This window comes from Tenrec ecaudatus, chromosome 3, assembly GCF_050624435.1.
Source record: "Tenrec ecaudatus isolate mTenEca1 chromosome 3, mTenEca1.hap1, whole genome shotgun sequence".
Taxonomy (NCBI): Eukaryota; Metazoa; Chordata; class Mammalia; order Afrosoricida; family Tenrecidae; genus Tenrec; species Tenrec ecaudatus.
In genome coordinates, this window is record NC_134532.1 from 138,330,934 (window position 1) to 138,355,425 (window position 24,492).

Sequence of the window (24,492 nt, forward strand, 5' to 3'; positions counted from 1 at the left end):
TTCCATTATTTACATAATTACTTGATCTGGCAAGTTCCCTGGTGGTGTAGAGGTTACCTGTTGGGCTGCTAAGCTCAAGGTCAGCAGTTCAAAACCACCAGCTGATCTGTAGGAAAAAGATGGGGTTTTCGACTCGCAGGAAGATTTCCACTCTTGGAAGCTCAAGGGTAGTTGAACCCTGTCCTATGGGGTCGCTATGAGTTGGCATCACTTCAATAGCATGAGGTTGGTTTTTGTTTTTTTCAGATCCTAATCATGTTATTAATGAAGTGGGCATATAATTGTGAGCCCTAATGAAGTGAGCACTAATTTTATTTACTGCTTCGGATGTGTTAGCTATTATTCTACACTCTTTACAGGCATCTACTAATTTAATCTCCATAATAGGGGCAGGTCATTTTGATAGCCTTGTTGTAGATGATAAACATCTGCTGGTAGAATCCTGTACTTCCATGTGAGAGAACCAGCTTCTGTTTCTGGCCGGTGCACCCTGTGCTCAGCCACCACTTCCCATTGGTAAAGACAGATTCCAGCTGTTTCCAGATTAGGACAGACTGACAAGAAAGAACTGATGATCCAAACCCATCAGTTGTGGAAACCGGCCCATGCCACCCCGTAGCTCACAAAGGGCCAGGCCACAACCAGTCCTGGGGAGGCAGAGAGCGGGCAGCGTTCCCTGCCAGTGACACATTTAGGGGTTGTGCGACATACAAAGAATAGGGGTAAGAGGATGAAAGAGCGAGCAAATAAAAAGTTAATATTTGAAGAATGTTAATAAAGGATCTTTGGAAATTCTTCGAACCTTTTATTTCCCTTCAGTCTCCTGTAAAGTAAAAATTATGCCAAAATAATAACAAAAGGAAATAATATCTTGAACATGATCTCCAAAGCTCTGTGAGCGGGTCTCATGCCTGTCTGGCTTGAGGAAGCCCGCTCCCCCCTCGCAGCCACACACATCACAGGCATTCCTTCTTCCACTGCCAGCAGGAAGTAGCAGGGAGCTTACTTTAACAGCAGTGTTTCCTCTGCCCTTATTCAATGAAGAATTTACCAGTCTCATTTGCACTAACTCGGTTTGAGTTTGAATTTTCCTCTAAATTGAACTTCCGTGATCATTAGTGAGAAGTTTCATTTTCTTAATGTTATTGCCTCCTGTTTTCAATGAGTATATTGGACACCTACAGAAGAGGCAGGTCATTTTGATGTCCCTGTTCAAATGATAACCCAGAAACACAAGCTGGGGAGATATGTGCCCAATGAAAAATTTGCTAATTCTATTTTGTGTTATTTGTAGTAAGCTGAATTTAAGATGCAATCACTTTGAAAGTTGGGGGTAGTTATGAAAGTGTATTTCACTTATTTCGCCTTCAGGTTTTGTTGCTTAAAGCTCCCCCTGTTCTGGGAAAGGGTATGCTTTCAGGCCTGGGGCATCTCAGGGTTTTGCAAGGGAGACTACCTGATCACCCTCTCGGGTACGGGTCTACTTTCCCAGCCCCCAGATCCTGTAACTTTATGTAACTCAAAACACCTCAAATCTTGAGGACTCTGACAACCTCTCTTTTCCTTTCTAGATAGTAAATCACAATTTGTACGTGCACATGCGCGCACCCAACAGGAGCCATGGTGGCGCTGTTGGGTGGGTGTGGGGCTGCTTGCTCCGGCAAGGCCCTCTGGTCACACCCATTGGATGCTCTCCATGGGGGAAGGGTGAGGCTCGCTGCTCCCGTAGTGATTGACAGCCTCGAATGCCCTCTTAGGGTAACCATGTAGGGAGCGACTCATTCGCACCCACATATTCTCTCTGTAATGCAAACTGTGATGAGTGTATAAAATCATATTAGAATATGTATTTCACATATTTAATAAACTTCCTTTCAAAAATCCTAGAGGCAAAGGTATCAGAAAGCTTTTCTTTGTTGCACTAGCGCCTTACACGCACAAACAGCGTGATGGCATTTCCCACAATTACCTTCCATCGACTTCTCAAGTGCCACTTTAAATTTTTCAAAATATTTTGAAACGCTTCGTAGCGCTGCTTCTGGGGCAGCCCGTGCAGACAGCCCTGTGAGGTGTGCGGGGCGGTGGTGCGCATTTGAATGGTGTTGGTTTGTGTCCCCCGCAGGCCCTCCTGTCGGTCCTCCGAGAAAGCCGCCGCTCGAGAACCGTGTTCCGGAAAGTGGGCGGCTTTGTGTACATTACATCGCTGCTGGTGGCTATGGAGCGATCGCTGAGCTCGCCCCCCAAGAATGGCTGGGAGAAAGTGAACCAGAATCAGGTGTTTGAGCTGCTGCACACTGTGTTCTGCACGCTGACTGCGGCCATGCGCTACGAGCCGGCCAACTCGCATTTCTTCAAGACAGAGATTCAGTACGAGAAGTTGGCAGATGCCGTTCGCTTTCTTGGCTGCTTCTCGGACTTGAGAAAAATCAGCCCCATGAATGTTTTCCCCTCAAATACTCAGCCATTTCAAAGACTCCTCGAGGAAGACGTGCTCGCCGTGGACTCTGTCTCCCCCACCCTCCGGCACTGCAGTAAACTCCTGATCTATCTCTACAAAGTCGCCACAGATTCCTTTGACAGGTAGGGCTTAGCCCAGCTCCGAGTCCACAGGTGGGCTGTGCATGACTCCAGCACTGAGGCTCGGGTTATAAGTGGAATCGGAAAGAAAGTGCGAAATGGTGACTCTTCTCCCATTTGCCTCAGTGAGGTGTGTCCCTGTCATTATAGCTGTTCTTCTCAGGGTGGAGAGCTCCGCATGGAAAGCACGTGCGTATTCCCAACTGCAGGCTCATCGGACTTGGACAGCACTGGACACCGCAGAGGCCAGGAAGTGTAGGCTCCTGGTGGTGGTTATCAGGCTCTTGTTTCCCACGTTTCCCCCAAAGATGGTAGATGCATCTGGGCTTGCCAGTTTTGATCATCAACAAGACAACATGGGTATGATTATCAATAGGTCAGGATGGGTGATATATAACCCTGCCACCAGAACCTTTCAACGGCCCCACAGAAGGTTGTAGCTCTCTAAGGCATCAAGTGCAAGAAGCCACCAGTCTTGCCTGCCCTGGACTCATCCCATCAACAAACACAGCCTTAAGAGCCTTCCTAGAGAAGAACAGTTGTGACCCTAGGCATTAGGAGTCCGTCTGCAGCCGACACCCATTAGCTTGAGTAAAGACACCGAGTAGACAGTCCTGCTGTGACCGACTCTGATCGGTGAAGGCCAGGCCTCTACGGGAGATCATAGGAAAGGTGTTTTACTTAAATCATTTCTTTTCATTGTTGAAACGGTCTCTCACATGGACAGGAACATTAAGAGGGATCACACTGCCAATTTGCTTGTTCCCAGAATTCTCTTTTATCAGCGACTGTACGTTTTAATGTGTCAAATTAGTTCATATAGTTTCTATATTGCCCCTGTAAATTAACCAAGGAAGCCCATTCAGTGGAGCTTCTAATAGGTTTGATCCTTTTATATTGCTCTGTCCTTAATGGTATTTCCCTGTCCTGACTATTTAGATAAGAACATCAAGAATGACAGGAGAAAGTTTCATTCACTCCTCCTCTTCTAGGGGCAAGCAAAGCCCAAAGCATGGCGTAGTGCAGTGTTCTCGGGGGTGTTATGTAGATTTGAGGTCTGCCTGGTGCGACCTTTGGTCCTTTTGCGTTACCCTTCCTGTGCCCTTTCGCGTGGATAGTGCCAGCGCTGGGTCGCTAACAGCAAGGGCAGCAGCGCAAAACCCCCAGTAGCTCGGTGGGAAAAGATGGCCTTCGGTTCCTGTCAAGTGGTAGTTCTACGCTGTCTTACAGGGTTGCTCTGCGTGTGCATGCAGACTCAGTCGGGAGTCTGGTTGGGTTTGATCGTGGTGAGCGTGCCTGATTTTTAGTTTCTTCAGTCAAACAGTGGAGCCCTGGAAACGCAGTGGGTTGTACTGCAAGCTACAAAGCCAGCCTTCGAAACCCCTGGGCACCAGCCACTCCTTAGGAGAGAGGTGTGGCTTCCCACGTGCATCAAGAGTTACAGTCTGGGACATGCGCTGAGGCAGTGTCGCGGGGAAATTGGTATTGGTTCTGGTTTTAGTCCAGCTGACGTTAACGGAATAAGTATCTGCCTTGAGCATGCTTTCTGTCTCACTCGGTGCATGTGGTGGAGTCTTGTGCCTTGTTCCTGCGGAGTATGGAGGATGTTCCTTATGAAACTTGTACCAAGATTTCTTGTAAAACTAACCAACTGCCAGCAGGGTGCTCTCTTCTAACCTCTCCAACCCCCCTTGTCTGTTTTGTCGTCTGTAGTCGTGCCGAACAGATCCCTCCTTGCCTGACAAGTGAGTCTTCCCTCCCCTCGCCTTGGGGGACGCCAGCTTTGTCCAGGAAAAGGTACTGACCTTCTAAGAGAAGTCCCCCTCTATTTGCGTGGTTTCCTTTTTGTCCCTGCACTTAATCATGTGTGAGTGTAGTTGTGTTTTGATAACTTCAATCCCTCTCGCTTTGCTTTCTGTTTATTTTTCAGGTTTTAAACATGCCAACTTTCTCTTGAGTATATTTGTGAGCGTAAACTATCTTGATGTCAAGATCAGAAGGCCACACAGAATCTTGGTACCAACTAGTATTCAGACTAGTATGCACATGTGTGCAAAAAGACAAACCTATCTTTTATGTGATAAAAGCTAGAGGAGAGGACGTCATGTCTTTAGAGAGAGAACTTCTCTTTCTTTTTCCAACATGTCTCCAGCAGGAACATGAGAGCGCTGGCAAGAAAATGAGCATTTTCTCAACTAGTTCAACCAGTTGAAACATAATGTTGTCCCGGAGGCTTGTCAACAGTCAACGTTGAACAAAAGTGTACAAGCCTGTCCCAGCTCTTGAGTCTCTGGTTCTGCATGAAGCTCTCTTCTAGCTGATCCAGTGTGTCTCTTGAATAAAGCTTGGGAATTTAAAGGACCAGCAGTCGATTTGTAAGAGAGACTAAACTTGAAAAGATTGTGACAGACTTAGCATTCCATTTACAAGGAGCGCATTGAAAGATCATGCTCTGTGCCGGCGGCACCCAAAAGAGCAACTTCCCGTTTCATTCATAATCAGGCATAATTCCTAAGGTCTGATAGTAAGGTTCTTCCACTGTGGCTTTTTAAAATGAACACGGGGTTGATTATGTTGTCATTTATCAGGTCTCTTTTACTGATCTTAAGACTTTAACTTAGTTGTAAAGAGAATTTGTGTCAGAAGGATTTGTTACAGATTCCCTATTATAGCACATTTTAATGCTAGTGTTCATCAGTTTTATGCAAAGACTTGTCTTCCATTTTCTGTTAAATGTACACTAAGATTTACAGCTCATTTTCATCCAAGGAGTCCAGTCACAATTCCAAATAGTTTTGAACAAATTTTGAGTTCAATACATTTGCTTTTTAAGCCTGTCATTCCTTAACTCTTGGCACAGGAAACTGCTTAATTCTTAATTCAGGAGACTGCTAGCTAGAGCAATTTTAATCATTTTTGTTTACTATCCCAAAGAATAACTGAGCGTTAGAAAAAGAGTTGAGTTTCTAAATAGTTTTAGATATTTAAAATAAAAACCAAAATTTCAAAATACAATGATCCTATCATAAATGGCTATGGTTTGAAAATTGATAAATTTTACAAAATGTTGATCTAGAAATTTTTAAATACACAGAACCATAAAATACTTTCTGTAGAAACTCAAATTTGAAAAACAAATGAGTGAAAGAAAAAAATCCATCAGGAGTCACTGTTTATTTAAATGGTAATTTGACAAAAGAAATACATTTTATTACTTGCATTCCTCCCGAGTTATCTATGACCTTAAAACAAAAGCATTTTGTCATGATTTATAACAGAAGGACACCTAAAGATGGCTTGGCCTTTAACTTGGAGAAAACAGTCTCTGTGTGAACTGTCATGCTTAGTACTTAATCCATGGGAGCCTGTCCTCCGTCTTTGTGCTGATGTTACCCTGAGGAGGAGGAGCTTAGTGTTAACAAGATCAACGTTGACACCTTCAGGTTGCCATTCAAGGCAGGTTACATACAGTTGTCTTGGTGATAAAAACTGCCACCAAAAACAATGTTTTCATTTTCCAAACACAACGATAGTAAGTTTGAGATTAGAATTGTAATCACACTATTTCTAAAGCCTCTCTTAATGAATTAACAAAGACTCTTTTTTCTGTAACAAATTTTTTGTTGTTAATGGCAAAGAGAAACACTGGCATGGTATATATAACATGTATAAGAAGGTATTATTAAACATAACTAATTACTAATGTATATATACATATTTATATATCTACTACCATCTAGTCGATTCCAACTTCCAGTGACCTTGCTAAGGTTTCCGAGGGTTTGTTTATTGGTTTGTTTGTTTGTTTGTTTCTGAGGTTTTGTAAATCTTTACAGGATCAGATAGCCTCATCTTTCTCCCACAGAGTGGCTGCTGGGTTTGAACCATCGACCTTTAGGCTAGCAATCCAGTGCTGACCTGCTTGCTTGGACAGCGTCATCAGGGTTCCCTCAAGTATTCATATATTAAGAAAATGAGCTTTTGATTGATACTGACCTGATCTCTAAAACCATAGGTATTCATTCTCTAATTATTTTAACTAGAATAAAACTTCATATTTAGAAAACTAAACTCATCTATTTTTTTAAACTATTATCCAAAATGAATAATGGAACAGAGTCAGTGCTGATTCATACTGATTTGGAGGACAGGGACATAAAACACAAATAATAATTAAGACACTCAGAATGCATAGACAAAAGAAAAGAACTTAGCGCATCTGGTTCTCATTCAGAAAGGAAGAGGAAGCTCTCTGTTCTCTTCAAGAGTTACAGACTTGGAAACCCACAGGCGATAGTTCTGCTCTGACCTATCGGGTCACTGTGAGGCAGAATCCAGTCGATGGAAGTAAGGAAGGGACTGGCGTAATGAATGAGTATGTTGTTCAGAGAAGATAGGTAAGGAGAGCACATTCTGAATTAACACACTCATCTTCTCAAAAATGGCAGATGAATCTTACTCATATATACTGTATACTTCAATGGTAAATTGTGCTTCCTGTTAACTTTGAAAGGTAGCTGCAATTTCAAAATTAACAAACCTGGGTAATGTTTATCTTTACAAATGAATAGGCATTGCTTATAAGTTAGTAAATAATTCTAACCATAATTATCAAACATAGCAAATGGTGATCCCTTAGGTAATATAGCCAAAGTGATTGATAAAAAATTTATAGTCTGCAACATCTGTTTTAATAGACTTAAACTTTATTCATAAACACCACGTATTTGAGTTCCATGATTGCAATGCTTTTTCAGTTTGAGGACTAATGTAATTTCTTCAGAGCATAATTTTCTTACATGAGGGAAATAAAAAGGTTAATGGTTGCTCATTAAAGAAGCATTTTATTTCCATCGACAAACAGGGATAAAATATAAAATAGCGAAGCCGTTTCAACTGCGCCTTCCTAGGAGTGTCCATAATTTCCGTTCATCTCTGGAACAAACCTGTCAACTCAGCAGCAATTTTCAGACATCTGTAACTAAAACGTGGACTTAGGCTCTATGCTTTTTAATCACATTTTTTGTATATATCTGGAATACCTTAATAAAATTTCCAATTTCATGGTTTGGAGTTCCCACAGAGGACAGATAAAAAACACTTTTTGTAGACGGGCTTCAGAGTGGAAGCCTTACCTGTTGGCAGTAGTATTAGGAAACCTTCAAAACCTCTCTTTCAATGAGTTTCAGAATGAAAACTTTCTGAATGAAAAACAGGCATTAAAGAAATAAAAAGCAGGAGCCGTTCGGTGATACTCCATATTTTAAATCAGGGAGCCTGTGGGCTTTTTCCTAATTGAAGCGGAATACTTTCCTAGAATTTACATGTAAAAGAGAGTGGCGCTTTCTTCGAAAACATGACCATGCCAATTCTCTGCTACTAAATCACTGACGTAAAGCGTCTGTTTTCCAAGCTGCTCTTGTGCCAGAGTGCTGAAACGACACTGCTGTCAGCATTAGACAAATTATGCTAAGACCAACTCCCTGAACAAATACCTCCCATAGGCTGGAGCTGGCAGCATCTGCCAAAATGCAGACTGCGCACAACTCATGAATCCAAGAAACCCGTTCAGAGTAGAAAGCAGAGCTCATTGACGAGAGGGCCGTGTAGGTGAAGGAGGTGGCAGACATCTACCTTCCGAGGTGTAAAATGTCCTGATGAGTCCTTTCACTGGTCATGAGCGGTAGATGGGAACGGTTGGATTTGTTCTTAAATAGAACTAAAGGAAAACTCCATGCAGTTTAACACCTTTCTCATTCGGTTGACTTAGTCCACTTTGATCTTGTATAAGCTGCACAGTGGGTAAGAAAAGGTAAACAACACGCAGGTACTGTTTTAAGGGTCATAATAAAAATCCTTGAGGGGCTTAATGTAACTCATGAGCTGCATATCAAAACTCACCTACTTGGGATTTTGAGTCACTGTGAGTCACATCTAGTCTTTATTTCATCTGCTCCAGGGTTCTGTTATTTCGTGAAACAATTCAAATAGTAAAAGGTGTCCGTATAGAATGACCTAGGAGAATTGACAATAGTATATTGTTTTTTTTATTACAGTCTTAAGGGATTTTGTAATCCATCCTAAGCGCAAAAGGCCTTTTGGTTATCAGTGAAAGGAGATGAAGAAAGTGACCAGAGAGAATGTTGTTGAAATTAAATACCAGTTGCTCTCTCTCTCTCTTTAAAACAGGCATGCATATCATTCTGTTTCGACCCCCCCGGTTCACCCTGTTGCTGACCTGAAGCTGCACGTGGCCACCGCATCTCTCCAGAGCGCCGATGCCGTCATCATCCATCCTGGAGCCATGCTTGCGATGCTGGACCTCCTGGCCTCTGTTGGGTCACTGACACAGCCAGAAGTAAGCACGGAGCACCTGGTTTGTGCCTGTTGGCAGGGAGTGTGTGCGCGTGGGTAAGGAGTTGGGGTAAGCCAGATGAAAAGTGATGCACAGCCGTTCCGCCGCACACATCTGAGATGGTGCCATTTGCGTCATGACTCTCAGGAGTCCTAGATGTTCAGGATTTAGAATTTTAGAATTCTTACAAACACAGCCAAAATGGTTACTTCCGATCTTAGAATCATGCTCAGCATTGGAACTCCTTTAATAAATGGTGCAAAGAGAAAACTGACGGAGATGCCACACCATGCTATTTCGCCATCATGACTTGTAACCCTCAAGTTTGGATGCACTGGAGTTTGGACAGCTAATTTTGTTAGAATTTTGTGCAGACTCTGAAGCATAACGCAATTCATTTAAAACTGCTCTCCTTTAAGTTGCTCGTTCGGCCCCCGTGGAAAACCCTTCATACCCACCTATAAAAAGTTGACTCTGCTTTAGCCTCCTGCGGTAAAGACGCAGAAGAGAGTAGAGCTGGGCACGCTTCTAGCAAAATGAGAATAGCGCATGTTGCCCTACCCTGGTTCTGAAGTTGCTGTAAGTCCGTTACTTAATTTATCTGGATGTATTGTGAAGCGTGTAGACACGTCACATTAAAAGATGTGCTTCCTTTGGAGCCCTGGTGACATACTTGGATACATGTTAAGTTGCTAACCAACCTTCAGCAGTTCAAAACCACCAGCAGCACGGCGGGAGAAAAATGAGGCTTTCTACTCCTGTAAAAAGCTACATTCTTAAAAGTCCTGGGGGGCAGTTCTACCCTGTCCTGGTGGGTTGCTGTGAGCCAGAATTAGGTGGCTGGCCATGAGTTTTAGTTTCTGATATGGTTTTCTTGTTGCCCTAGCATGCTCTGGACCTTCAACTTGCCGTGGCAAATATTCTCCAATCCCTGGTGCACACAGAAAGAAACCAGCAAGTCATGTGTGAAGCCGGCCTTCATGCACGGTTGCTGCAGAGATGCAGCGCTGCGCTGGCGGACGAGGACCACTCTCTGCACCCACCCCTCCAGCGCATGTTTGAGCGGTTAGCCTCTCAGGCCCTGGAGCCCATGGTGCTGAGGTCAGTAAGTTTTCTCTCTTCACATGAGCTCGCAATTAGCATTGGCTGTTACTAGAGTCTCCGTGGTTTACAAGTTCTCGCTTTGACGAGCACTTGTTCAGTAGGCTTGGGGCAAAACCAAAACAGGGTAACAATTAACAAATGGGCAACATGCTCAGAGTGTAGCACTTAGAAGCAAATGAATCGAGTGACTAGTGAAAGAAAATGCTTCTGCCCATTAGCTGTTTCTTCCACTTGAATAGCCCCTCTCTTCTAAAAGTCAAGTCCCGTTGAACGTGTACCTCTGTGACCTAAGAGGTTAAGAACGTTTCATAACGTTCCCTCAGAAATGCTTTTTAAAGTTACTTCTGCTGCAGTCAGAGACACAGAGGGATGCAAAGGGAGGACATGTCTGCCTTCACCCAGTGGGCTCAGGTGGGGAAATTGTAGGTAACCCGATTAGAATACAAAAACCAAATTGAGGGCAATGGTTTGATGTTTGCCTACAGCTCATTGTTATCTTACCACATGTGTAGATTTGTGAACCTCCCCCAAAGTCAAGGTATTACAAAAATCCCCCTAGTCTTTGTCCTCATACCAACTTTTCTAACTTCTGGAAACTAATGTGTTTTCTGTCTATAATTTTGTTATACAGACAAAATCATGCAGATGGAACCTTTTGAGAGTCGTTTTTTTTAATCAGCATGTCAAATTGTATATCGCTATACTTTGTGTCTTTTTATTACTGAGTAGTAGTTTTTCATGCTTTGTCTAGCCACCAAAGAAAGGTATTTTTATACAACCGGTTTTTTTAAAGCAAGAGAAATGATGTTTTATGTGTCAGGTATGAAACTTGCTATTTGCTACTGGTAACGATCCGACACACACACACACACACACACACACACACACACACACTCACTCACAATCACTCCCCGCCACCATGCTCCCTGAAATTGTCTCACTGAACATCGGCACTAAAAACCAAACTCACTGCCATTGGGTTGATTTCAACTCATAGCGACCCTATAGAACAGGGTAGAACTGCCCCTCTGAATTTCCAAGACCAGGGGGCCTCAAACTTTTTAAATAGGGGCCAGTTCACTGTCCCTCAGACCCGTTGGAGGGCCAGACTATAGTTTTTTTAAAAAAAAACTGAACAAATTCCTATGTACACTGCACATATCTTATTTTGAAGTAAAAAAAAACCAAAACAGTAAAAACACCCGGTGGGCCGGATCAGAGTCCTCGGCGGGCCGCATGTGGCCGTAGTTTGAGGACGCCTTTCGAAGACTATAACTCTTGACAGGAGTAGAAAGCTTCATCTTTCCCCCAAGGAGTGACTGAGGTTTCAAACTGCTTACCTTAAGAGTTCGCAGCCTAATATGTCACGTTACTCTGCACCGCAGGCCCGTCATCTTGTCTACAAGAGAAGTTGTCTCAGGCGTCGTACTGTAAGCTAGACATTTCAGGAACTTGAGTGGACGTGGACAGCCATTGAAGCGTGTTGAGCAGTGGAGTGCCGCGGAGTAGATTGGGAATGTGGAAAGGTGGTGTGCGTATTGTGAGCAGACAACACTAGCACCACGGGCAGTTCCGACACTGTCTCAGCGGGAGGAAATCCGCTGGGTCTGAGCAGTAGCTGCAGGGAAGGGGAGAAGAGGGCGGAGTCAAGATACACTTATGGTATAGAATCAGCAGGCTTTTCTGATTGCCTGAAGAAGAACTGAAAGGGATCCAGTCCCATTTCAGGGACATGCAGAACACAAGATAAAAGGCAGTTGGGATACAAAAGGGAAAGTTGACTTTTAGATATGTTGCATATGAGACGCTTCTGGTAGGATCCATTTTTATTAAGTTCGGCAAAAACGTTTAGAAAAATGGGTAGCATGTGTATATGTATGTAGACCTGTGGTTCTCAGCCTGTGGGTCACGACCCCTTTGGGAGTTGAACGACCCTTTCACTAGGGTCACTGAAGACCATTATAAAACACATATTTCCGATGGGCTTAGGAACCAAGACACCGCTCCTCTATCTATCTCCAGGCTGGTCTGCCCACATCCAAGTAGCCATCATCACATCATCACGCCAACTCCATCGCATATACCTTGTACATTTACAGGTATATGTGACAAGGTTGGCACCATAATGTACTTATGCAGACCAGTCACACGTGTAAAGAGCAGTTGCAGTGTAGAAAGCAGCTGCTGTGTAGAATGCAGCTATTCTGTTAAAAGCAGTATTGGAGGTAAAATGACACTTCATGAATTATAATTACTGGGTAAATGCTTTAATCAATGCCTTAATCACTATGCTTTAATTATGTGCTCTTTGTAACAATGAAAATACATCCTGCATATCAGATATTTATATTACAATTCATAACAGTAGAAAAATTACAATTACGAAGTAGCAATGAAGATAATTTCATGGTTGAGGGTCACCACAAGAGGAACTGTATTAAAGGGTTACGGCATTAGGAAGGTTGAGAACCACTGATGTAGATAAATTAAAGCTTAACTAATTAATATTGCATGCTGTTTTACGATAAATGTTTGCATTTATTTGGTAGTTAAGTTAGTCTGTTATAATTAATTGCCTCCTTTTATGTTTAGTTTTTATAATTATATACTGTTCTCATTAAAGTAGTAACTTTGATTTTCTTCTAGGGAATTTTTGCGATTGGCAAGCCCTTTAAATTGTGGGGCCTGGGACAAAAACCTGCTGAAACAATACAGGGTCCATAAACCAAGCTCACTGAGTTACGAGCCAGAGATGAGAAGTAAGTGTTCCTCCGAAGCACGTATTGTTGGCTTGTTTTATAACTGGACGTCAGGTGGGGAATGGTCCTAAATGCCCGTCACCTGTGTGTCATTCTTTGCCGAAAACACCTTCCGTCTCTCTTCTTGTGTAAATGTGACAATATTTTAAGACAGTTTAGAATCACACTATAAAATAGTAAAATTCTAGAAACCTTAAGTGGAACTCACTGCCACAGAGTAGATGCTGACGCCTAATGACCCTGTAGGACCGGGTAGAACTTCTGCTCTGTGTGTCTGCAGCTTTAAATCCTACGGGAGTAGAATGCCCTATCTTTCCCCCATGAAGTGACTGGTGGCTCGAATGTTGAGGTCATGTGCCCAGCGCATATAACCAAGTGTGAAAATCATCTTGTCGAATCCCTTCACCTTGCAGGTGTGATAACGTGTAAACTCAGAAGGGTAAGTGGCTTGGCCAAAGAGACTGGTTCTAAAATCTAGACTTCTTGTGCCTCGGTCTAGTATCCCTTACTACACCTATAGATTATTTCTATAACAATAAGAACGTGTGCATTAAGGGAGTTCTGCACTGGATGGTTCTATAATTTCTATTGACGGTCTCTTTGTCAAGTGTAGTTCTTGAAAATTTAATTTTTCTCTTAGGAGTCCCTAGATTATACTCCTTCCTTCTCGGCCACTGAGTGCGCTCTGACTCAGCGCGGCCCTGGTTAGAGGGTTTCCAGGAGACAGCTTCATCTTCCTCCTGCGTCAACACAGTAGTAGTAGTAATTAACACCACTAATAAGTCTTCTAATTGGCCCTTTTGAGAATTATCTTTGCACAGAGGATTTTCTTTTTTTTAAAATGTTATCCTAGCACAAGTAAATGGGGAAAAGACTGGGTTTTCTACTCCATAAACAATTACAGTCTCAGAAACCCACAGGGGGTCACAGTGAGTCAGCACTGACTCAGTGGCAGTGAGTGTGTGGTTGTTGTTTTTTTTAATAAATCTTTTTTGGGGGGGCTCTCATAACAACCCATATATCCATTGTGTCAAACACATTTGTACATATGTTACCATCATCATTTTCAAAACATTTTCTTTCTACTTGAACCCTTGGGATCAGCACCTCTTTTTTCCCTCCATCCCACCCCTCACCCTCCCACCCACATGACCCCTTGGTGAATTATACATTATTAATATTTTCCTATAATACACCATCTGCTAGGGTCTTCCTTCACTCACGTTTCTGTTGTTCATCCCCCTCATGGGGGAAGGGTTGTTATACATTGATCATTGAGATCAGTTTCCCTTTTCAGTGAGAGAGTTTTAAGAGCATAAGTAAATAGCATGCCATCCATATTTCAATTATTGGTTTTTCAACCAGAATTTACTGCTGTATCTTATATGTCAGACACTGCTGCTTGGCTTCACGGCTAGCAACAAAAATAAAACAGAGCAGCTCTTGCCTTCATTTGCTCCCACTAAGGAGCCCTGGGTGCTCATTAGGCTGGTAACCACAAGGTCAGCAGTGAGAAATTCGCAGCTGCCCTATGGGAGAGAGACAAGGCTTTCTACTCCCGTAAAGAGTTACAGTCAGAAACCCACAGGGGTAGTTCTGCCCTGTTCCAAAGCGCTGCCATGGTTGGAATGGACTCAGTGGCAGGAAGTGTAAATGGACAAATAAGGAGTCCTAAGGATGCAGTGGTCCCAGCACTTCGCTGGTAAACGAAAGGTCCGTGTCTCCAACTCGATGGGAGCAAATACAGCCATCGGCTTCCATACAACATGGAACGCCAAAGCCTTGGCAACTCAATGAGCCACTTCGACTCAGTTCTGGAGGGTGACTGGGAGTCACCATTGACGCGGCAGTAGCAGGTTTGGGTTGGCAAATGAGAATATTGAGCACACTAATCACATGCCAATTGCCACAAAAGGGGAGGAAGGAGACTTCAAAAAGTTGGTGGGAAAATCCCATTATAAATATTTTTTCCCCCATTACTTTTCTATTTTCTTTTCTGGTGAACTTTTTGAAGCCCTCTCAGATCAGCTGGCGAGGGGACTCGTGGCGATTTCCCACATGGGTCACTAGACGCGTCAAAGGAAGAATGGGAAAGATGATCATACGTGCATAGTAATCCCTGCACAGGGTCTGGAGGAACGAGGAAGGGGCTGCATCTGAACATGGGAGTGTGCGTGACTGCAGAAGCTTACCCGGAGAAATGTTAGGAAACAAGGCTGAAGAAATAATACCTGTCAGATCATAGAGGACGCTGAAATTTGGCCTCAGTTTTAGAGCGTGAGAAAGTTTTCAAATAGGGGAGTAGGTTAGTGTTTGAGTTTGGGGAGCACATGCGTAGAGGAATGAGAATAAGCTGGATAAGACAGATGGCAAGATACAGCAAGAAGCTACTGGAAGGAAACAAGGCTCACGACGACAGTTGAGATGTCTGTGGGGACAAGAAGAAAGGAACAGAAGCTGAGGTATGTACGGAGGAATGCTGTTGCTACCAGGACGTGATAAGGGTCAAGAGCCCAGATGTCTTGACACGAGGACGGTGCGGAAGGTTGGGTGGACCGAGGCCAGCGGAGAGCAGTGTGGGAAGCCTGGAGGAGAGAGGGGTGGCCACGGTCATGCAGTGCAGCTAGGAGACCATGGAGTTGCCTGAGTGCCCAACACAGTTACGACCACTCACCTGTTCCTGAGGAAGAAGGAAAGGTTGGTTGAATTTCATGTTTTCATTCTTGACACAAGGGACCTTGAAAACGTTGCTGGAACTGAAAGGTAATGGAATTTTCCCTTAACGTTTGACTCCCACTCATGCAGGAAGCTGTGACTTCCAGGCCTGCTGTGAGCAGGGTTTAGCCCTGACAGCGCCCAGAAACAGTAACATTCAAGGACATGGCTGTTCTTTTCCCCGCACACTTTGCGCTTTAAAAATGACTGGTTTCCGTATCATTTTTATGCTTCCAGGCTATTTTGCTGTCTTCTCAAAGAAAAATAGCTTATCAATTAGAAGTGTAGCCTGCTTTGTAAAACTTACAAAGTGAGATTTATTTATTTATTTTTAAATTTAATCATCTTATTAAGGACTCTTACAGCTCTTGTAATAATCCATACATCAATTTTATCAAGCCCATTATACATACATATGTGGCCATCACTATTTTCTAGGTATTTCTTGTCTTTAAAATCATTTTATTAGGGGCTCATACAACTCTTATCACAATCCATACATATACATACATCAATTGTGTAAAGCACATCTGTACATTCTTTGCCTCCTCATTCTTAAGACATTTGCTCTCTACTTAAGCCTCTGGCATCAGCAACTCATTTTTACCCTCCATCCCCGTTCCCCTCTCCCTCATGAACCCTTGATAATTTATAAATTATTATTTTGTCATATCTTGCCCTGTCTGACGTCTCCCTTCACCCACTTTTCTGTTGTCTATCCCCCAGGGAGGAGGTCACATGCAGATCCTTGTAATCGGTTCCCCCTTTCCAACCCACCCTCCCTCTATGTTCCCAGTATCGCCACTCACACCCCTGGTCCTGAAGGGATCATCCGCCCTGGGTTTCCTGGGTTTCCAGTTCCTGTCTGTACCAGTGTACATCCTCTGGTCTAGCCAGACTTGCAAGGTAGAATTGAGATCATGATAGTTTGGGGAGGGGAGGAAGCATTTAGGAACTAGAGGAAAGTTGTATTTTTCATCGCTGCTACATTGCACCCTGTCCGGCTCGTCTCCTCTCCAAGTAAAGTGAGATTTGTAATTAAAATTTATCAGTGGCTTGTGGAGTAGTTATCGATAACTTTTATTCCTATTTGTGCTCTCTATATAATTTCCCAACATGTCTGCAGTCTATATAGGACTTTGGTAAACAGGTAAAACAGGATGCATGCAGTTTAAATTGAAAATTGAAGTATGACAATATTGAGTGGTGATTTTGGCATTTAAATGTACAAAAGAAGCTGGGTATGAAAATACAGCATGCTTTAAAAATTTGTATCCACCTTGTAAGGTCATTACTGAAAAAACATCGACATGAGATTTTCTTTGGCTTGCAGGTAGTATGATCACATCTATGGAGGGTCTGGGCTCCGATAATGTTTTCAGCTTCCATGAAGATAACCATTACCGAATAAGCAAGAGCCTGGTAAAATCTGCTGAAGGAAGTACTGTGCCCTTGACCCGGGTAAAGTGTCTGGTCTCCATGACAACCCCACATGACATCAGACTCCATGGGTCATCGGTTACTCCTGCTTTTGTTGAATTTGACACATCCCTTGAAGGGTGGGTAAGGAATTTGCAACATAGCACAGCCTTATTGTCTTATTTTATGCCTCTTAACTTACTTTTGAGTAGTATTTGGTCTTTGGTTTTAAATGTATTGATTTAAATGTATTGTACTATGTGTTCTACTCTACTATATTTTTAAAAAGATGGAGCATGGTATCTTAAGATGTCTAGATTTAATTATCTTGAATCATTAATTATAGTAAGTAGATTGATAAAGTACCAAACCCACTATCAGCAAATCTATTCCTACTCAAAGGGTCAGCAAACTGCAAGCCAAATCTGGCTCATTGCCTGTTCTTGCAAATAAAGTTTTATTAGGACCCAGCCATACACATTCAGCATGTATTGTCTATGGCTGCTCCAAGACCACAGTGGAGTGTTGAGTAGTCATGACAGAGACTGGTCTGGAAACTCTGTAGTATTTACCACGTGGCCCTTTACAGAAAAACCTTGCCAACTCTTCATAAAGGAAATGCCAATCTCTAGATGACATATGGTTTTAAATTAGTTTGAAAGCCTTGTGACTTGGTATTATGTATCATCTTGTTCCTCAAATCACCTAGCATAGCAGCGTCTTGGATATGATAAGCACTCAGTGTCTGTCACCGCAAGTGAGTGAGTGAAGTATTTCGAGTGGCAGGGCGAGCTGCGAGGGGGAAAGAGGGATAGAAAACCCATTAGAGAATCTAATAAAGCTTGGGGTGTTGACTAGAGAAGAAGCCCAAATGCTAGTAGCCCAGACTGCTATCTGTTCATCGCTCATGGTCTTGCATGCTTTCATCAAAAACGTCCCATTATGTTTTCAGACCACTGTTACGTGGCGAGTTATCCTATAGTAGATTGGGATGTATTATTTGCACTAATTATAGCAACAGGGCCAGGTAGAGGAGGGCATTTTGTTAGTGGTAATTGAACTGGTGCAATGTCTCGATTGGGATCTATACACTTCCATTTACATGTTTTATATATGTAAGTTATTACCCATAAATTCTGAAAACAGTTTTTACAACGATGCTGTTGGAGATTGTTACCATTTTTCATTTAATAGCCCCATTATATATATAAAATTATGTATATTTATTTTTTTTAAAGAGAGGTTTTGCTAGGCATCTCAAGTTATTCTGTAATTATTTTCTACTCTTGGTTGTCATTACATAATGGCAGTTTATTTCACTGTGCTAAGCACTGAAATCCTGATGGGTACCATGTCTCTTCTTCAATAGCTGCCTGTTTCTGCCCAGTCTGGCCCCGCATAATGCTCCTACCAATAATGCTGTCGCAACGGGGCTCACTGATGGGGCGGTAGTCAGCGGCATTGGTTCCGGTAAATATTACTTTTGTGTTTACATAAGAGATTCTTTTCTTCAGTGAATTGTATTTTTATCTAGAACTTACATGTTTGTGTTGCCTTCCTTTTATTTTGAGTGCAAATATGATGAACACAAACTCTCTGGTTGCTGTTGTTCTATTTTCATCGTAGGTGAGAGATTCTTCCCCCCTCCCTCTGGCTTAAGCTATTCTAGCTGGTTTTGTGTGGAACACTTCAGTTCTCCTCCAAATAACCACCCTGTCAGACTCCTCACTCTCGTGCGCCGAGCAAATTCTTCGGAGCACCATTATGTCTGCCTGGCTATCGTTCTGTCAGCAAAAGACCGGTCGCTGATTGTTTCCACTAAAGAAGAACTACTCCAAAACTATGGTCAGTGTCTGTCCTTTTGTTTCTTTTGTCCTAGAATTAAAATTCTGCGTTTATTTTAAGGTCTACCTTGTAAGCCTTATCCATCTTAAGTTGTTGTACCATAGAACAGGTCTTATGAAACCTTAAATAGTCTGTGCTAGTGAATTCTAAGCCACTTCCCTAAGAGACTTAGAAGTAACATCTTGGGGAAAAAGCATAGTATAAAGATATATCTTTGCTTGCCGGAAAGGCCCACCTTTGCTAGGAAAGCAGCTTGCATGTTTGACGTATTTTGATAAGGATTTGTATTGGCTCTGAATTGTGTTGCGCTAATTTAAATTGCATACTGCCCTGTACTCAAACCAAACTCACTGTTACCGAGCTAATTCTAACTCGTGGTGACACTGTACTGTGCACAGTAATATTTCTTTTTCCTTTTGTTAAAAAATATGTTTATTTTGTTATTGTTGAGACGAGACACTGAAGCAAAACATGCCCAGTCCAGCGTGTACAGCTGGTGACCTTGATTACATTCCCCAAATTGCACAACTGTCCTTCTGCTGCCTCTGAGCTTTCCTTCCACCACTCCCTGCCCCTAAGGCTCCTAGGCAGTCTTCTCAGTTGCTCGGGTTAATTTGCTCCCATAGACCATGTGTTTAAACAAACAACCACATGCCACTTCTTTTCCAACTGCGCCTTACTCCCACGGTATTTTCATAAGCATGCTATGCCAATTTTTACAGCAACTTATAAAACAGTAGCGTCGCATGCTTATGAAAGCATTTTAGGGAAGGGGGGTAGTGTACGATTGACCCAAAAAGCCACGTAAAAGGGCAATTGCAGTTCTACAGATACTGTGGATAGTTCTTAAGAGCCATCGTCCAGACAGACCTTCTGTACCTGCTACTGCCATCAAGTCCGTTCTGACTCGCAGTGACCCCAGTGACCCGGTGGAACTTCCCAGGGGAGTCGCTGAGACTGTGACTCTGGTTTTGCTGTTCTTTCCCTAACCCTAACCCACTGTAACTCTTTACTGCGGGAGTAGAAAGCTCCATATTTCTCCCAAGGATCAGTTAGTGGCTTTCAGCTTCTGACCATGTGGTTAGCAGCCCCGCCCAACACCACTATGCCCCAGCGCTACATTCTCACTAGTTAAGCTAAACATTACCTGCTTTGAAGAAGTCCTGTGAGGCTGTTTTTTATTTAAGATTTGACACAATGCTATTTAATTACTTTGATCTGTTACTTAATGTTGCCACTGACAGCTGCTATTGCCTACCCCCCACTCCCTTCAAGGGAGCCGTTGTCTAAGCGTTTGTCTCCTCACAGAAAGGTTGGTAGTTTGAACCCACCAGTCTACCCACAGGAGCCAGGACCGAGGGTCCACTCCTCGACAGATCACAGCTTACGTAACCCTGCGTGGCACTTCTACTCTGTGCTGTATGGTCTCAGTGAGTTGGAATCCACTCAGCCAAGGCTGATGCCATAACGCCAGCTTCTGTGTGCTATATTTCAAACTCATCTTCTTGAAGATCTTCTGAAATTATATAAACAATATAAGCTATAAATCTTAACTAATTGGGGGGGGGAAGAAAAAAAATCTTAACTAATTTTGTTTGCTCTGAATCTATGATTTAAGTATGAATATACCACTTTTTAAAATCATTTTTTAAATTTTGTCTTAACACATTTTATATTGCTTGAGTTACAGTTGAAACCCATAATTATTCACGGGGTATGAATGTTAGCGAATGTTAGCTTCCCAGTTAGGTTGTAAAACTTGTTGCTTTTTCTCTTTAGTTGCCTAACTTTATGCCAGGCATCAGTATAATCCTTACTTTGTTTCTTGTTATGCTACTTTGTCCCCTGCACCCCGCTCTCTCACAGTCCTGCTGACTTCTTCTTCCTCATGAACGCATGCTCCATGTATGCAGTCTGCTGTGTTCAGTCTGCTCTCACGGTTTCTCTCATCTTCTGATCCTCAGTTTCCTTCAACAGGTCTCTCTTCTGTCTTTGTAAAATTAGTATCCTCCAGGGCCCTGCGTTTCTTTGGTCTTTGGACTAAACATTTTCTTTAGGGAAAAAATTCATCAACTTTTATTGGTTTGGTATCTTTTCTAGCAATTTGAAACTAAAAAAATTTTTTTTTCATTTATACCTCCAAGGATTTCGCTCATATTTCTGACTACATATCAGATATCTGCAATTGAATGGTTTGTCTATAAACAACTTAGACTATAATATTTTTACCTTAAAAGACGGTTTTTTTTGGTTGTTGTTTTGTTTTCCTATTTCCCATCGCGATAGATAACCGGCAGACCCACCAGTGTAACACAGGCAGGAGAATCAGTTCCACCATGAAAATGCCACCATCTTCCACTAAGCACCACCGCATCGCACTCATCAAAACCTTCTTGATGTTTCTGAACCCCTCCCTCCCAGCCCCTGCGCACTGTTAGGGGCCTTATGTCACGAGCTGCTGCGACTCTGCTCTCTGGGTGCACAGTGGTTAATTGCTTAGCTGCTCGTTGATCAGCTGAAAGTGTCACCCCATCAGTCAGTGTGCAGGAATAAAGATCTGCTCTCATAAAAGCCGCAGCCCGGGAGTCCTGTGCGCCCGTCCTCAGCCCTCCAGGCCCCTGGGAGTGGAGCACACAGATGGCAGCCTCTCTTAACCTGGACTTGGTGGATCTTCTTTCATTATTAATTATTGTTTTCTTCTGCCCACCCTACTGGAACTGTAAGCTTCCCACAGACAGAGTTACTGTCTTTGTGATGTAGGCCACCCTGCCACCTAAAGCCATGCCTGGCACATGACAGACACGTAAATCGTTTTCACAAAGAAAAGCAGGATGGGTGATTTGAGCAGGGAAGGGAAAATGAAATATTAGAGAATTGAGAGAAAAGGTAGAATTTAATGGGAAAGTTAAAGAGTAGACTGACAGATTTTAATAAACTAAGAAAATGATGATTTTCTACTTTTATATAATTTCCACCAAGTATCGTCTATAGTCCATTAGAATGTCAAGGTAATTAGGAGTTGTCAGAGATTAGTTGGCTTAACTAGATATTCTGCCCCAGCCCTGAACCCTGGAAATATTCAAGTCCAAGCAGGAGTCAGAAAGTAAAACTTTCACATGTTTTTAATAAGTAATAGCATTTTCATTCCTCCTGAAACTTTTATAATTTCCTGACGAGACAGAGAAGGAAGGAAGGAAGGGAGGGAGGAAGGAAGGAAGGAAGGAAGGAAGGGAGGAAGGGAGGGAGGAAGGAAGGAAGGGAGGGAGGAAGGAAGGAAGGGGCGAGCTCCTGGTTTTGCCTTAGACCTTGACTTAGGACTTTCAGAACTATTGGGGTCTCCTTTGTGTCTAGCTTGTTCAATGCTGACCTATATATATTAGGTCACCTGAGTAAGATTTTGCCTTTGTATGTTGCTATTTTTACTTGTCAATAGCTATGCTGAATTTTCTTTCTAAAATATAATGTTGACATTTAACTGTATACAGGCTTATTTTCAGAGCTGGAAATTAATAGTTTATATGTATAGTTCCTTTTTCATATTGTTTTATATTTAGTATATTTTTATATTCTTACACTGAAACATAGTGGGTTCATTTAAAATTCTAAAGCTAAAAAATAAAATTATACAGCTGCTGATTAGCTTTTGTTAGTTTATTTGTTTTTTAAATAAATGTTTACTCTCATGAAAATTAACATTTAGTTAACTTGACATTAAAATTAAACTACTATTGACCCATAATTCCTTATGTCATCTGGTAATATGCAGGACATCCCTTGGCTACTACATACAACTTACATACAACACACAGAAGCCAACATTAAAGACAATTACATTAAAATTTTGAGGTACATACAATGATTTGTAATAAAAACAGGCTCCCTTGAAAATATCACAACAAAACATTATTATTATTGTATTTAAAGTGCTTTGGTGTACCTGAAGGTGTTCCTTTGATCGGCATGGAAAGGTACACTATACACTAGACGGACGTTTGACTCACTGACGACTGACTTCGGATAAGAATTGTACCTAACTGCTGCAGTGAGCTACAAATTTGACTTAATGATGAATTTAAGAATGGAACTTTTTTGGAATTGGAGGACTGCCGGACTCGGCAGTAGGAGTCAAGAAGCAATTACTCATGTTAACAAATGGAATATGTTCATGTGTACATTTCAGACTTGTCTTGGCAAAGCATACAACTTAAATCAACAAATTGCTCCTTTGCACCATCAAGCCCTCCTGACTGCGAGTCCTGGTTCAGCGCAGTGCAATCTCATTGGACCCGGGGATCATATGAGCAGAGCATATGACAAGAGCAGAATTCTATAAAAGACCCTTTGGAACATGTCATGGCAGATTTCTAATCACCTAGTCTCTTTTTTTGGTGTATTGTCAACTCTATGGTCTCCCTATTTCATTTATGGTTATTATAACGTTACCTTTTAACATTCTGAGCAGATGAAAGTAAAATGTATCCCAGATTTGGCTTTTTACTACAAATGAAATTAATGACTAATATTTATTTTAGCATTAAAGTCAAAACCTAGTGACCTGGATAAAAACTAATGTCAGAATGGGCATGATAATACTGACGAGTTTTTCTCCCTCCCATCTCGCTCCCCCTTTAGTTGATGACTTTAGTGAAGAATCCTCTTTTTATGAGATCCTCCCGTGCTGTGCTCGCTTCCGGTGCGGAGAGCTCATTGTGGAGGGCCAGTGGCACCATCTGGTCCTGGTGATGAGCAAAGGCATGCTGAAGAACAGCACCGCGGCCCTCTACATCGACGGGCAGCTCGTTAATACCGTGAAGGTGAGCATGCGTGCGCCACTCAACCTCTACCTGCCTTGCAAGGGAGTCGAGTACTGAATACATTTATGTGTGCACCCAGGTGTGGACAGGCAGAATTTTAAAACCTTCACAGCCTATTTTTAAGTTGACCTCATAGTACCCATTGAGCCATATGGTTAAATCATGTGACTGACTAATTCATATCACTACTTTCAAAAAGGGAGAAACCCTAATGGCATAGTGGGTTACACATTAGGCTGCTTCCCTGCAAGGTCAGCGGTTCAAAACTACCAGCTGCCTGCCAGTGACAGATGAGGCTCTCTACTGCCATACAGAGTGACCCTCTGAGAAACCCACAGGGGAAGCTCTACTCTGTCCTGTCAGGTCTTTATGACTCAGAATCCGCTTGATGGCAGTGAGGGTGCATTTTTGTTTTGTCTGGAAGTATTAGAAAAGCATAGGAAGTGTTACAGAGTACTAAAGAAGTTATAATTATCAAGGGGGGTAAGCCAGATCGCTACATGTTTTTCCATGAGAGGAACCAATTGGAGGTTGCCTAGAGAAACACACTACTTTATCACTCATTATTGTTATATTTCGTCCAGTACATGCTCTATTCCTTAGAGTCCCAATTGTTTCTATTTCATCTTTGTCTGTGGGTCTCCCGGTTTAGTTCCTGATAAAGGTAGAAGGTACACCGTGATTGTTTACGGAATGAGTGGTCTGGCGAGGATTAGATGCATTACCCAGGCTAGCTATATGGAAATCTAAAGAGGAGAAAACGAGAATTCAAGTAGCCAGGTAAACAAAACAAGAATAATTGATGTTATTCTTACTACAGAATTAGGTGACAAACATTTCAATTTCTGAACGTCCAGAATATGGTCTCCATTATGTAGTGTCGTCACTTCAATAACAGGGCAAC

General features: G+C 42.4%; 1 protein-coding gene across 5 annotated transcripts in view; it reads left to right on the forward strand.

Moving 5' to 3' along the window:
- The window catches only part of WDFY3 (WD repeat and FYVE domain containing 3), a 301,390-nt gene that overhangs the window by 163,673 nt on the left and 113,225 nt on the right, over positions 1–24,492 (forward strand). For 4 of the 5 annotated variants that reach the window (XM_075544080.1, XM_075544079.1, XM_075544082.1 and 1 more), the window contains exons 13-21: positions 2,123–2,580; positions 4,291–4,374; positions 8,767–8,935; positions 9,819–10,033; positions 12,683–12,795; positions 16,844–17,069; positions 18,299–18,399; positions 18,556–18,774; positions 23,407–23,588. In XM_075544080.1, the coding sequence (XP_075400195.1) occupies positions 2,123–2,580; positions 4,291–4,374; positions 8,767–8,935; positions 9,819–10,033; positions 12,683–12,795; positions 16,844–17,069; positions 18,299–18,399; positions 18,556–18,774; positions 23,407–23,588 (1,767 nt within the window). The remainder of the gene's footprint in view (positions 1–2,122; positions 2,581–4,290; positions 4,375–8,766; positions 8,936–9,818; positions 10,034–12,682; positions 12,796–16,843; positions 17,070–18,298; positions 18,400–18,555; positions 18,775–23,406; positions 23,589–24,492) is intronic. The other variant, XM_075544083.1, reaches the window with a different exon arrangement.